At 40.2% G+C, this 14,834-nt stretch overlaps 1 protein-coding gene across 4 annotated transcripts; it reads right to left on the reverse strand.

The window, feature by feature from the left end:
• Positions 1-4,115: 4,115 nt before the first annotated feature.
• On the reverse strand, positions 4,116-14,511 carry cnot6l (CCR4-NOT transcription complex, subunit 6-like). 4 transcript variants are annotated; one of them, XM_061262614.1, is made up of 12 exons: positions 14,373-14,511; positions 10,761-10,882; positions 10,344-10,530; positions 10,064-10,149; positions 9,703-9,792; positions 9,506-9,574; positions 9,061-9,218; positions 8,728-8,882; positions 7,908-8,059; positions 7,255-7,482; positions 6,572-6,774; positions 4,116-6,285 (listed from the first exon to the last, which is right to left on the reverse strand). In XM_061262614.1, exons 2-12 carry the CDS (start codon positions 10,870-10,872, stop codon positions 6,076-6,078), a joined length of 1,650 nt encoding a protein of 549 aa, XP_061118598.1. In that variant the 5' UTR covers positions 10,873-10,882; positions 14,373-14,511; the 3' UTR covers positions 4,116-6,075. The 4 variants fall into 4 exon arrangements, with proteins under 4 accessions (XP_061118598.1, XP_061118600.1, XP_061118599.1 ...); XM_061262616.1 differs by lacking the exon at positions 14,373-14,511 and adding an exon at positions 14,209-14,224; XM_061262615.1 differs by lacking the exon at positions 14,373-14,511 and adding an exon at positions 11,380-13,752.
• Between the last annotated feature and the right edge of the window lie 323 nt (positions 14,512-14,834).

The raw sequence follows: 14,834 nt of genomic DNA on the forward strand, positions 1-14,834 counted from the left end.
GTGCTGGTGTATTCATATTATTTGTTGGGGGGAGGTTTTCATTCTCACATGCATTGAACATAAAAAAGTATGACTTTCTTGAAAAAACAAAGGCATGCAACTCATAAATAAATACAATCATATAATCATGACTGATAGCATAAACAAACTATAACACAAGGACGAGAATCCAATCTCATTCAGACCATCACACATGGACACATGAATATGCATGAAGAAATAGCCTATGTCTCACCTTTATGTTCACCATCAGATGTCATAGAGCCCACACCACAATGCCTGGATAAGCACTTTGATCCACGCTCAACAAAAATAAATCACCAGAGGAAGACTGGGTTAGGCTGGCAGGTTAAAAGATTTGGGGAAATTAATGCATTGCAACACTCAGCTCCTGTGCTGGCTGTAGAAACCAAAGAGTTCTACTGTTGTTCTGTGAGAAGTGTGTGATTCTGAAACTTTTTCATTCGTATAGACTAATGAATCATAGTTCAAAAAAGTTCCAATTCCAATTCCAACTGCAATTCCAATTATTTTTGGACAAATGAATGCCAAGTGAAAATGAATTAAGGAGCAAAATGAAACTTGGAATATAATCACACACACATTAAAATGAACTGGAAATGACTATTTTGCTCCCTAACAATTACTGATAAAATACGATCTGAATGTGCATTACCTTCACTTCGCAAAGCATCTGACTCAGTTTATGAATACAGATGTACAATCCACATTTGTGAATACAATGTTAGTGAAAAACGCAGTGACAAACGTAACAGAACCTGCCGTCTTTCCGTAGTGTTCTAGTAAAAATATGTTTGCCGAACAGGTGACTTTATGAGATCTTGACTTGCTACACAACACTATTCATAGTTTTCACTTTGGTTAACCAACTATATTGGAGCAAGCATTGGCTACATAACTAGCAGGCTATACAACTAAGATATGATAGTCTACCACAAACGATGCAACCGCAACTTACAGTTTGAGAGAAACGGGTGATTGAACATACAAAGAGACAAAAGGAACGTGTAGCTGCCAAGATTGCACGCCAGACAAGCGATCACTGAAACTCTCTATACTATTGCTTATCTAGTTAGAAAACAATACCAGTCCGCTATAACAAGCAAATTAGCAATTACTAGTTAGCTTCCCGAATGTACAAATAGCCACCTGAAGCACAACGCTTGTGCAATCGCTACTATGAAAGGCAAAAAAAAAAAAAGAAGAAGACTGCTCTCAGAGTAGTCGTCGGGCAGTTGGAAGGTTGCCGGTTTGATCCTGGTCTGGGCGTGTCGAAGTGTCCCTGAGCAAGACACCTAACCCTACATTGCTCCTGGCGAGCTGGTTGGTGCATTGCATGGCAGGCAATTGCCATTGGTGTGTAACTCTGTGTGTCACTCACATTTATCTTCCCACATTTCTGCATTTCAGGGATGACAAATACTTCTGTAGCCGTATTTCCATGTGATTATGGAACTGAAGGAATGATTATCGCATATTGGAAATGGGTTCAATATTCAAGAGCTGCCTAACCCTGTTCCTGGAGATCTACTGCCCTGTACATTTTCACACAAAGCCTGACAAAGCTCGCCACAGGAGAGATCTCATTGACCTTAGCTGAGTCAGGTGTGTCAAATCATGGTGGAAATGAAAACCTACAGGACAGTAGATTTCCAAGAACATGGTTGGCCAGCCCTGCAGTATTCATTGAGCACTGAAGCACTGTGCCTTTTGTTTCCTGTGTGCATGTGTGCGCACGCCCCTTAACCGAAGGGAACTGCCTGTTCAGAGTTTAAATCCATCGCGGAATTATTCTCCTTTAACAATTTGAAGGGCCCGCAAAAAATTTCACAACAGTGCCAAAAACTTGGTTCTTAGTTACTATAATTTTAAACAGAACATAAAACACAGCAAATAGATTTTAAAATGGCCATTTTATTGCCAAAAACAGGATAGTGGCGAGAGACAGAAACCAAAGTGACTGAAATTGTGGGGGACTGATGTATGCATTCCACAGGGAGTCAACACCACAGTCCTTCAAATAAAATAAAAAACATTTTGACATTGCAATACAAAGAAACTCCCATGACGAGCTGCTAATTTCATTAATCTGAACAGCCATCTTCCAACTGAGCTCGGCCCCCAATACGGATGAAAAGCACTAAACCCCACCTCACTCACAAAACCAATGACAACAGCAGGTGGCCCTACCACCAGGTTAAAAAGCTAGCATCAGTGAAAGGACCCATTGTATTTGGGTCACGGTGTTGCACACTGGACGTGCCAAACAGCAGCACCCGTGCTGCACTCACTGGCAGTTGCACAAAGATCTGCAGCACGCTGCCCAGAGGAAACCGTGGGAAGCCAGCTGCTCCGCATCAGGGAGAACGTCTGAGGTCTTGGGAAGGAACAGTGACCCTTTTCATGTCTACTCCTTCAATGTCACACTTCATAATGAGTACAAAGCCGAATACATCATAGTGACTGGTTTTGGTTAAAAATGGATTGTATCAACAAACACATTTTCAAAACAAAATACCATGTAGTGCAGCTTCAACACTAATATTCACAGGTATTAATATTACAGATGGTAGCCATGATGCACTTATCATTGCAGGACTTGAAAGTGTCCCTTTCGTACAGCACTGTAACTGCAATGGCCTCTGAAGTAATACACAGAAAACTGCAGACAGAGCGCTCAAATACAAGCGGTCGTACGGTGATGCGTTACGGTCATGGTAGGGTATTAAGGACAAACATACGGTCTCCTATTGTGAAGGATGTCAATCAAAACCTCAGAAAAGCACACCCCTTTGACCAATGCACAAGAAGCAGTGATATCACTAAACTAAACTGCACCAGAAACAAACAACTATGGAGTGAAAAACAGAGTATGATTCAAAGACTAAATGTTACAATTCTTCAACAGAACCAAAATAATGAATGTTAGAAATACACATTTCCAAATTAAAATGGTTTGATAAGTAAATGACACCCAGACACCCCCCCCCCCCCAATGTCATCAGAGGGAGGGATTAATCTGCAACACAAAATCAATCATACTACTACAAACACTGGCCTGCTTTGCCAAATCGCACCATTTCCCCCTGCACGCTTTACTGCACGTAGAATCTAAATCTCCTCTAAAGCCTTATTGTAATAAACATTCAAAATTCACAGGGAACGAAGATATCTTGCTGGAGAACAATCCCAATCTAGGCAGTACCAATATCCCTGAAATTGCAATGATTTCCACATAATTTATAGAATCTTTATCAGACGGCTTCAAACAGCATGGGGAGTTGAGTGTACAAGCTAAAATGTAAATGAAAATGAAACAAAACGTGTCGCAAAAAGTAGCGTACTGTAGCTTCAAACATACAAGAAAATCTCAAGCATTCTGTAGAGATAAAACAAATTTTTCCAACTCTGAAACAAAAGCAAATTGAAAGAAAATTGGTTGCAACGTCATGAATGACCTTTCAAAGGCTACAGTGTATATGCCGTCGACATGACATTATGTGAAGCACTGAATGCCTATGAGGTACGTGTATGAGGTCAGGATAAGGAAACGGAACAGGAAATGCACCAGCCGCTCATTTCAATGCAGTGCCATCATGCTACGAAGCTGAAATCAAGGGAATGTTTCAACCACACCCCATCAAAACAAAGCATTTTACTCCCCATTACACACTCTTCTGAGGAGTAGGGTTGGGTTACGGGCTGGATTCTGACCTGTACATAGCAGGCAGTGATGCTGCTGAAGACATAAAAACTAGGCACCTTATTATAAAAATGGAAGAATATGCTCTTAAAAACAATTTTATTAAATAGAAATATAGAAATGTTGCCTTCCCATGTTGTCCGTTACCCATGTGACTGCGCTATTGTCAGATTCAATGACATAGGAAAACTGAAGTCACTTGAAATGCAGTTCTAAAAGGATAACTTGGATTGCAGATGAAGGTCCATTGATTTTAAGTGTCACTTCAAGAACTGAAGGTCTGTCTGATGAGATATCGACAGCTTCCCAGTGATAACTATAGCAGTCATCATAGACAGCAATGTTCATATAAGAAAGACCATTAAAATGAACCCCTCCCTCCAAAAGAAAACATATTCAACACCAATGTTTAATACTGTATCACAGAATTTTCATACATGTACGTACAAAAATGTATCCCTTGAAGAAAAAGGGAGCAAAACCAAAGGGAAATTAAATTGAAAAATAAACCAGGTTCACTTATTGTTTGGACTGCCACTGGACTTAGTTTGACAGTCTCAAAGGGGCTTGCCTACACTGTGGTGCATTGCCCAAATGGGCAAATCTGTGTATTCATCACCATACACTTCCATGACTGCAAGAAAGAAAACGGTAACCTGAAGCAGATTATGGTACATTCCCTCCAATGATTTGTCGTACAATAGACAACAAAATGGGCATATCTTTTTTTTTTAAATACAATCATTGTACTGTAGATGAAGTTGTAACTCCAGTCTATATAAAGAGATTTCAAGTGCTGGGAGTGAAGTCTGGGCCTTGTCTCCAGAAAGGTGCTGAATTCAGCTGCCGAAACCTGGGGGATTTCAGTTAAAGCATCATCGTTGTGTGCAAAAGAAGCAAAGCTTGTATCACAGAGACATAACGTGCAGGCAGTGGATTACTGTATGTATCAAATGACAAGGCTCACACTTCACAAATGCAATTTCACCTTAAAGTTCCAAGCTCTGAATACATAAAAAAATAACTTATGTGCTTTAACAATGTTATGGCTTCATTCATAAATGCCACATATGCAAGAAAAAAAAAAGAACAGCAAACAGAATATTTTAAAAATGCATAATAGAATAGCAAATACCGAACCAAATAGAGAAATGGTTATGTTTTTCTGAGGGGCAACAAGTGACAGTTTCACAAAGGACACTCTAGGACATTTAGAGTACAACCCTGCATATTCAATTATTGAGTTTAAAACTACACCACTGAGAAGGTTTCTCTTTAACTGACCACCAGGATAGCCATCTGTGAATGTCAAAATCTTCCTAAGACAATAAATAGATATGATTTTTTTTGCAGATATTAATTTTTAACTTCTTTCTTCTTTTTTTTTTTACAGAAAACTCAAAGCCCATTTAGAAATGTTTGTAAATATATCCAAAAGATTTCAAATGTTCCAGCCGAGAGCTCTGTTTATATTCATTATTAATTTTGGCAAATACCTTAAATAGAAATGTCCCACAAGTGAGACATACTGTTGACACATGTCAAGCTAAAAACAGTCTAATACTACCTCGTGGTAAGTGAGAAAAGGGGGAGTTCTAACAAATGAAATGGTATAAAATAGACCAAAAGATTTAGTAGCAGAATATGAATATGAATTCAGTTCATCTGAATGTGCTGATCTGCAAAGGCGTGATGCTACTGGCAGCTCCATGAGTTCAGCTGTGAAGGGCAGAATAGCCATACCACAGCAACATAGGGGGCTTCCAATTTCAACTTAAAGTAACACTGCTCTGATTCAGACACAAACTGCTCGCAAGCAAATCAAGGAAATGCATAGTAAAAATAGCAAAGTGACACTATCAAATGTTTCTTTTCTGAGAGTAGGGCTGGGATGCCGTTTTCATCGTTTATAAATAATTCCTGACAATGTGCAAGAATACATTTCAGGTAGTTTCCCAATATGCCAGTGTGTTCACATTGAATAGTGTTTGAAACGTCAGGTTGTCACACTTTTGAGTGTCATTTTAGCCAGCGATGACGACACACTGCTGGAGGTACAAATTTAAAGTAGTCGAGCACCAGGAGTCTGAAGCTAAACGCTGATACTCGAAGTGAACGTTTTTTTAGAGTCGGACAATTATTACTTCTTATGCCTAAAGCAGCATGTCTCGGACATGATGCAGGAAAATAAGAATCCCAACCCTAATTTGGTATCAAGCCTTTGGAGAATAGATGAATAAAATCCATGTGCAGAAGTTAAAAAGGAGCAGCTGGGAAGTGCCAGTCAGTGTGAAGGTGGTACTTTACTCCGGGCGGTGGCTCTACAGCGGTACACGTCTGCTGGGGCTGCACTACCTGTGCACAGGCAGGTGCAGCCCGTTGAGGGGGGAGAGGGGCGGGTGCAGCTCCAGCTGAGCCAGCAGGGAGAAGTGGTCGGAGGGGATGTGGGGGTGGGGGCAGCCCGTGATGCTGTTGTCCGTCAGCCACTGGGTCTCCAGGGGGCCCAGAGCACCCAGAACGCTCATGTGAGTCTTGGAATAGAAAATGTAGTCAATCACGCCCTGGAGAGAGAGAGACGAGACACAAAGCAGAGACAGGAGAACGGTAATTATCATTCCTAACGGCCAAAGTAATTACCAAAGTAAATCAAATAATGCTCAGCAAAAGCAATAAGCCCACGGCAGTTTGAATGTAGGATAGAGCAACCTGCCTAAATGAAATATAAAAGCAAGGAACTACGAAAGGCCTAGTCAAGTCCCTTGACCCCCACACTAAATTAATTCATTTATTATTATGACAAGCCATTTTGCAAGAGTGCTCTGAAAGGCAGGTGTGAACAGGGCTCACCTTGAAGTCGTAGGTGTAATTGGTGTAAGGCATCAGGTTGTTGTCGTACGCGCTCTTCAGCTGGAAGCCGTGTGTGATGCTGCCCTCAGAGTTCCCGTTCTTCCCGTTGCAGCTGAAGTTAGTCAGGCATTCGTTGTACCGCAGCTCTTTGAAGTCCTTGTGATTCTCCGCCACACCGCCATTGCTCAAATACTCCACCACGCCTTCAAATTCCGCAAAAAAAGAGAAATATTTAACCTCCTAAGACCCGCACTCTTTTTTGGTATGCATTTTTAATTTCTCTTTGCTATTTGGGCTTATTGGGACCTGATAAGTATAAAAACTAAGCATCATCTTTTGACATGATGTAGTTTTTGAGAAAAATGATGTCCACATATGTGGACTCTCGGTCTTAAGAATTAAGTATTACGGTTGTACAGCCCAAAATGTGGAGTCCACGCATGTGTACGCCAGGTCTTAGGAGGTTAAAGAAATATACCAACATGTAGAAGTCTTTAAAATGCATCAAACATTATATCATTTATTGCTATGGTAGACACCGTCCCTGAATGACTAATTTTTCACATTACATATTATCCATTGATGCAGTTTAACGATTCATACTCATATCACTATGCCACAAGTCCCAACCACGAACTAAATGAGTTGCTTTGGGCCAGGTTGAACTCTAATCCCTCTGATACCTGAATCAGGCAGAGAGTTGAGGTCTGCACACAGGACGATGGGGATGGAGACGGGCTCAGACGTGGGAGAGCTGGATGCCTCAGACCCAGAGGCCTTCTCTGCGATGCTCTTCAGCTCCGAGATGAACATCATGGTCTGGATCAGCTTCACGTCCGAGTACTCCGGGTCCCAGTGCATGTGCGCATTGGCCACCAGGAGGAGCTGTTTCTCCTGCAAGGGCTTAGTCCCTAAACGCCAAGCAGGTGGAAGTCAATACAGCTCAATGAAGCACTGATACTGCACTTATGAGATTGACAACAATAAAGCACTGCCAATTCATCACATTTCATTTTTAACAAATGAGCCACTCAAACACCAGGAGGTTGCATCTCACATCACCTCTCGGATTTGTTCTGTGTGTTGGTAGATAATGAGGTATAGAACACCTGAAAATGTGAGCTTTATACTCAAGTAGATTTGTTATCTATTAAAACAGAAAATGCTATGAGCCATTTTGTAATTCAATATTTACCACAGAAAATGAGACAAAACAAGGAATATACAATCACACAACATATGCAAACAATTCTAATTCCTACAAAAATTTAGTAATGCATTTGTTGAAAAATACATGATTGTAAAATGAGAACCATAACACCAGCGTGCTCCTTACCACCGGAAAAGATGTCCTTACTGACTTCCAACAATACAGCAACCCCAATGTTGTCTTTTGTCATTACTCGATTCAGCATGACTTCTGATCCTTCAGAGTTTGCCATAGCAACCTGATTGAACTCTACAGTGTGCTTCTGCACTAGTGTAAATCTGCAAAATTAAACCAAACCCACAATTACATGGTGTTCACAACTGTGTGCAACTAAACAAAGATTAGAGAAACAGTTTAATATGCAAGGTCTGTACCAGTGAAAACACAATTTCCACTTCTATCTCTAAAAACGTGAAGAAACAGAAGCAAGGAACAATCCACTATGTGGTGTCAAGTTCACAACGCTTATTACGGTAAAGCTTACCTATATATACAGTTCAAAATGTTGTTATTGGAAAGTTTATCCTGTTTAATGTAAGTTACAGAGAATAAAGCACATAACATTTAATGAAATCAATAAAATAAATGAGCTATTCCAAGCTTGGATACCTTGTGGGGTCTCAGCTATTCCTAGTTTCTAATGAAGCTATGTGAGTAACTAGTGCACACCCCCATCATAGGATGTCAGTCTATTACAAGGACAATGTTACTTCACAGCCAAGCAGTGGAAGCCATTTTATTTTTCCTTACCAAATTGACAACTGCTATGGAAAGCAGTTGTCACTACACTCATGTCCTGCAAGCAGCAGGGGGTTCAGTGTCTAATTATAGCTCTGCCAAAAGGCACACGTGAATAACAAGGCGAGAGTATGGTCAAGGAGGGGGGAAAAAAATAAAATAAAATAAAACTAATGGGGAAAGCAAACCAATAAACGTGCGCACTCACTTCTCGGTTTTGAAGAATATTGCACAGCCATCCACATGTTTCCTTTCTTGTTCTGACACTAATTTGGCACGGGACTTTGGACAGAAATAACCATCGTATCCACGCTCCTTCAGCGTTTGAAGAAAAAGGGAGTAGTATTGCTCGGTTTCCACCTCCTGCGGGGACATTGATCAGACTGTCTGAAAAAAGATGCTTCCCAGTCCCAAAGGGAGGGGTTCACAGAGCTGGGGTCAATTTCGTTTCTCTGAAGTTTCTGTTTTCTGATAAACTGCAATCGGGCATGAAGAAGGCCCACGTTACACCAGTGGACATGAAAAGGAAGGTTTTGCTGACCTGAAGGCTGAGGATGTCAGCATCACAGTTGGCGATTTCCTCCATGATTCCCTTCTTCCTGTACTCCCAGTTGAGTGCCCAGGATGGACAGTAGCCATATAGCTGTCGTGTAGCGTACTTGTCACACAGCACATTGTAACACATGACAGTGAACACAGCTGGAGTGGGAATAAAATCACATAACAGTCCGATGTCATCTAAGGGTTAAACCATGCTAAATACCTCTACAAGTGTTCACTGATTCTAGAGTATGCAACTCGTGAATAAAACATGGTGAATTCCTCTAAAATTGTGAACTGATTTCAGAGTTTGTAACTGGCTACCAAATCATCAAACTGTACTAACAAAATATAATGAGAAGTGTGTGCATATGCGCAAGTTTGTGTGCGTATAGATATATTGTATAAATAAAAGAACATACAAATGCACACCCGTGTAACTGTACCTGTGGGGATAACTTGATCTCGTTCTTTCAGAGTGATCCATGGTCTTGGGGGAAGTTGTTCTGGGTGTACTAGAGAGGTGGAGATGAACAGTATTAACTCAAGACAGGCTGGCAGACATAGAACACTAATACAATAAGACTGTACTTCTACTGACCAATGTTCCCTTTCAAAGAGTCCAGCCATATGAATAAAGTACCTGCTAGATTGTCCAGCATGTAATTAAGGAGCTTTCTGGTTCCATCAGGCTCCTGGTAGAGTTTGAGGATATCTTGTGATAGAGGATTTCCTGAAAGAAAAATACTATGAGGATTTAATTTTCTTACAGTTCCCCCAAATCTATATACATAAAAAAAAAATAGCCGTCTTCTACTCATTAAAGGACCTTGTCCAGGTTACCAGTAAAGGCAAATCACTTTGCCGTAACAGAAAAAACATTAGAAGTATACTGATGATAAACATAAAAATTCTACGAAGTGATAGCAACTTTTAAGGGTATAGGCTACTGTATGGTGTATTCTGTGTATTTTGCTTGTTTATGGAGGTACGGGTAAGAATACCTTTCAAACCTAGGGTTTGTAGCTGGAACAGCCGCCCAAGTTCATAAGGCAGAACCCGTAAAAGATTGTTATTTAAAAGCAATTCCCTGAAAAACACAAAGGAGAAAATACATAGAAACCACACTTACTTTTAACTCATTTATTGTGTGCTGCAGATGGACTGCCCTGTGTAGGTAAACTGCTTCCATTCACAACAGACAAGTGTTACTGGGACTGGAAATCACCTGAAGACTATTCACTCCCATGGCCAAATTTTAACAGTGCCGCCTTTCCCACTGACCTGAGAGACACCATGTTTCCAAGTTCTGCCGGCAAGCTGCGCAGTTTGTTGGAGGACAGGTTCAGATAGACCAGGTGCTGGAGCTTGGCGATTTCTGGCGGAATGCGGCTAAGGCTGTTGTCATTAAGATGCAACGCGGTCAAGTGTGTCAGTGTCCAGAGCGAGCTACTCAAACTCTTTACCCGCCCTGGTCAATCAAGAACAGGAGTTCTGAGTTAGTCTTTTATGAGAATTCTTTTTTTTCAGTTCAATGTAATTTTTCACCACAATTTTCCAAATGAACTTCCCTACACACTTCTATAGCATGGATTAAAAAGACCAATCGCCTATTCATGAGCATAAAACATCAAAGATTAAGATAATAATCTTCTAAAAGATAAAGGGTAAGTAACCAAATGATAATGAAGGACAACTGACCAGAGATCTCCAATTCCGCCCAGTAAGACTTCTTTCCATTGGCTGCCTCCTCGGCTGACATGATGGTATATAATCTGCGAGGATCCGGGGGATCATATTTTTCCTTTGGCATACCTATTAATCTGAGGGACCAACAGAACAGCAAAAAGTCAGCCAACACTGGCCTGCAGAGACACAGTCTGGAGTGACTCCAATGCAACTTCCAAAACAGGACCAGACAAATCATAAACTGTTAGGCAACATCCTAGTGGTGGGGTGCCAGGTTTCTGGCCTAAATGGCTTGGTACTTGCTGGAATTAATCTCATTGACTGTAACAAGAACTGCCCCAGGAGTAGTAGATGCAAAACAACCTTATAACATGAAAGACCTACCACATTTCACTGTATGACGTCTTGTAAAATACAAGTTCTTCCTTTGCCAAACCAAGCTCTAGAGCACAAGGCCAAAACAACAATTTGACACATATGATCATAACTCCAGTCCCAATCAAAAAAAAAGAAAAAGGCCCAGCATTAGTCAGTTTTCCATAAAACCCCACTATACCCCACTGTTTGTGGCACATAATCTAATAATCTACACCATAGCACTGTTTTGGAGACTTTTGCAGTAATATCTCACCATCTACCCCGGACCAGCACCCCTGTCCCTGTTGCTATTGCGGCATTCACTCCATAATCTGCATGATGGCAGAGAGCACATGACAATAAAAATAATAGTAACTGCCCATTCCCACAATGAATGGACCTAATTTACCTAGCCAACCCTACAGATACGGGATGTTTTAGAGACAACACCATGCAGCATTCAGGAATCTGTGCATCAGTCACCATCTGTATTCTATATAATGTAGCCTGACAGATATTAGTGTATTGGGTTAGTAGTAATATCCTACAGCCATATTTTTCTTGTGATTTCTATTTCAATATTTTTCCTTATCTGCAATATGAAAAATAATGTAATGTAACTTACTATAAACTAAATAAATGAAAAAATTCTACTAAATGTATTACAGAAAATCTCAACAGAGAAGTTACTTCTCCCTATAGCTACATACTCATGGACATATGAAGAAAATGTCAACCTAAGGCGCCATGTAAACCTAACCTCCTCCAGAAAACTAAAATAACCCATCTTTTAATAAATTATCCTTGACTGACCCCGGAAATTGGCAGGCATTCATTATCAAGCCATGCCAAGCAAATATAATACAGTACATACTGTGATTTCATTGTGCTGGATGTCGATAAATGACTCTAAGCCACAAGCTCTGCTCTGTTTGTGTTCCTTGTAAACTGCCATTAAACAGCTTCTTTTACTGACAATTCAATTTTGAGCTTTAACGAGCTCAGGTACACAGAGAATCAGAAATTTAAAAAATGTGCAATACACTTCATAACAAAAGCACCTTGTAAAAGTCTCCAAAGAAGTAAATTACATAATGTACCCTTTGAAACAGATGTGCTTTGGCTATAGCTCATGTTATCTACAGCAATTTCACATGGATAAGCTAATGCACATATTCAGCTGGCTTAAATGGTGTCTTTCAAGACAGGCAGAGCATTACACTAACACAGTAAGAGACAGGAACAAGTACGATATGCCCCAATAAGTAGTGCAAACAATTAGCCTAAGACAAGCACAAGATCTGATACACAGGGAAAGAGTATGCCTTTAATCTCATTTTCCCACCTCATCTTTGGTTCAGAAGCCGCTTGCTGTCAGTGCCACTTGACTGATGACACACAGAGGCAAGTACAGAGTACATCTTATTATTCCCTGACAAGCATATTCGACTGCCTCACCAAATTAAAAAAAAAGGTCAATGCACCATACTCTGCATGAAGGCTTTAAGTTTATTGCAACTTTTAAAAATGTACTTCGTGACAAAAAGTTGTCACAATACAGTAAAATCTCTTGTTGTTCTAACAGAGAAAGAGTTGTTCTTACCTACAAACTAGAAAACGAAGCATGCATTAGACAGGAACAATTTGTAAAGGGGTTGGTTATGAAGCAGTCTTTTATTTCAATACATTTAGGTAACATTATAAAGATAACAGATGACAGTATTACCAATTGGGGAGCTTATTTCTTTGTATGAAAATACAACAGCCGTCGAACATATACAATAATTTACACGCCATGTGATTGTTATGATGCAAGACAGACTTCAAAAATATATGAGCTAATATTATCATTAGACGCTCGCACACAAGACACAGAAAGACATGCATAGAGCGCCGGAAACATTAAATATAGCAGGGAACAGAAAGTCTGGCTTCATGTCAAAGTATAGGCTTATTGCAAGAGCTCAAGCCATTTGAGCAAACAAACACCGGTTTTGGAAATATAATCACCTGAAAGAACAAAAATGCCTCAAATGGGGACCTTACTTTGCAAGTTTCTCAAAAAGTACTTGTGACCCTCATCTCAAATGTGTGTCAATTATAGCTACCTTGGTTACTTCATCCATATGAAGTTTGAGGAAAATGTGAGACGAAATTGTAGTCACACGGAGTCTCTGCATTCGTATACCACAAAACATCGACGCATTTAAAACAAAGCTAGCTAGTTAATTTGTCGAACTTGTCAAATTAGCGAGCTATTGCAAACAGGGTATTCACAAGTGTCACGCTCGCGACACAAAAGTTATAATTTGAGCTGTGAATCACTCCCACCATGACGTGTATGTGTAGCTAGCTAATATAATGGCCACATTAACGTAGCTACCTAGATAGTTAGCCATCTGAAACCGTTTGTGTACATCGACTTAGTCATTCAATAGACATATTTTACAATACAACAGACGTTAGCTAACCGCTAGCTAGATGCAGCAGCTTGGTTACGAAACCAAATGTAAGCTACACCCATTTCATAAAACGAGGCAACTATATTAACTGCTAGCTAACAGTGTTTTTGAGAAATACTATTATATTAAGTCGGTAGATAGCGTTAGCTATTATCCTGAAGCATCCACCAATACATTTATTGGATTCAGCGACATCACTGAATACCCTAGGCTTAATGGTTCGTTAGCTAAGTAGCTAGCTACTCCTTTGAAAACCTGCAAGCTTGTTAGCCATTTAAATCGAGCTAAACCCTGTCATTGGCTGTAGCTAGGCTATCTGTTGCATAGCCGCTAACTGGCCTACCAGCTTCTTCGCAAGCAAGCTAACTTTAGGTCCTTGCCAACTAGCTAGCTAGTTGTGCAAGACAGCTGTTAGGGTTATCAAAAGTAGCTTGGTAGCTAACCTGACGGCAGCTTTGCAGATTCCTACATGGGCCTGCATTCCAGTTAACATTCTGTTAAACAACGCAAACACCAAAACAAAACACTTGACGAGAGAAAAATATTAGGTAAACCATGCAAGACGCGCTTTATTTTAATAACACAACTGTCCCCGACACAAAACTGTACAAATGAGCAAATGTTTGAACATTTGCTTGTACCATGGGCCTTGCATTTATAGCTGGAACCGGTGCCGTGCACAGCCTTTCAGAATATACTCTCCCAAGTCTTTCCAAGAAGGAGACAAAAAAAAGCACGTTAAACCAGCTAAATACACATGAAAACCTACAGGTGCCGATGTTCTAAAGCAGACAATACAACATACCGGCATTCAGTGAACGGTGAAGACGACTCGGAGATAAAACGTTTGGAGACATGCAGTCAGAATTAGCTGAAGTCCAGCTCCTCAACGTTTCTGAAAGACTGAAGGAAAGACAACAATCATGGCTGCCGCTCATACACTGGGCCCCCCTCCCCTGGCGAAAACAAGTTAAAGTTTATGAGAAAAGTAAGCAATTAGCTTTCTTCATTTCACATTTTGTGCCAAGCAGTATTTTGCTAACTAGCCATCTTTTCCAACAAACCTTCTGCTGTTGTTTACCTTATGTTGGTCGCCATGATTTTTTAGTTTTTTAATAATTGTGGCTTAGGACCTAATAGTTTATATAGGAAAAAATAAATGTATATATCATTCACTCTTTTCAAAAACAGCATTTTGTGTATTTTTTTCACCCAAGTGAAATACTTTTCCGATTTGTTAATAAATATGCTATTTTATTTTATACTG

The sequence above is a fragment of the Conger conger genome, chromosome 12 (genome assembly GCF_963514075.1).
Source record: "Conger conger chromosome 12, fConCon1.1, whole genome shotgun sequence".
Lineage (NCBI taxonomy): Eukaryota > Metazoa > Chordata > Actinopteri > Anguilliformes > Congridae > Conger > Conger conger.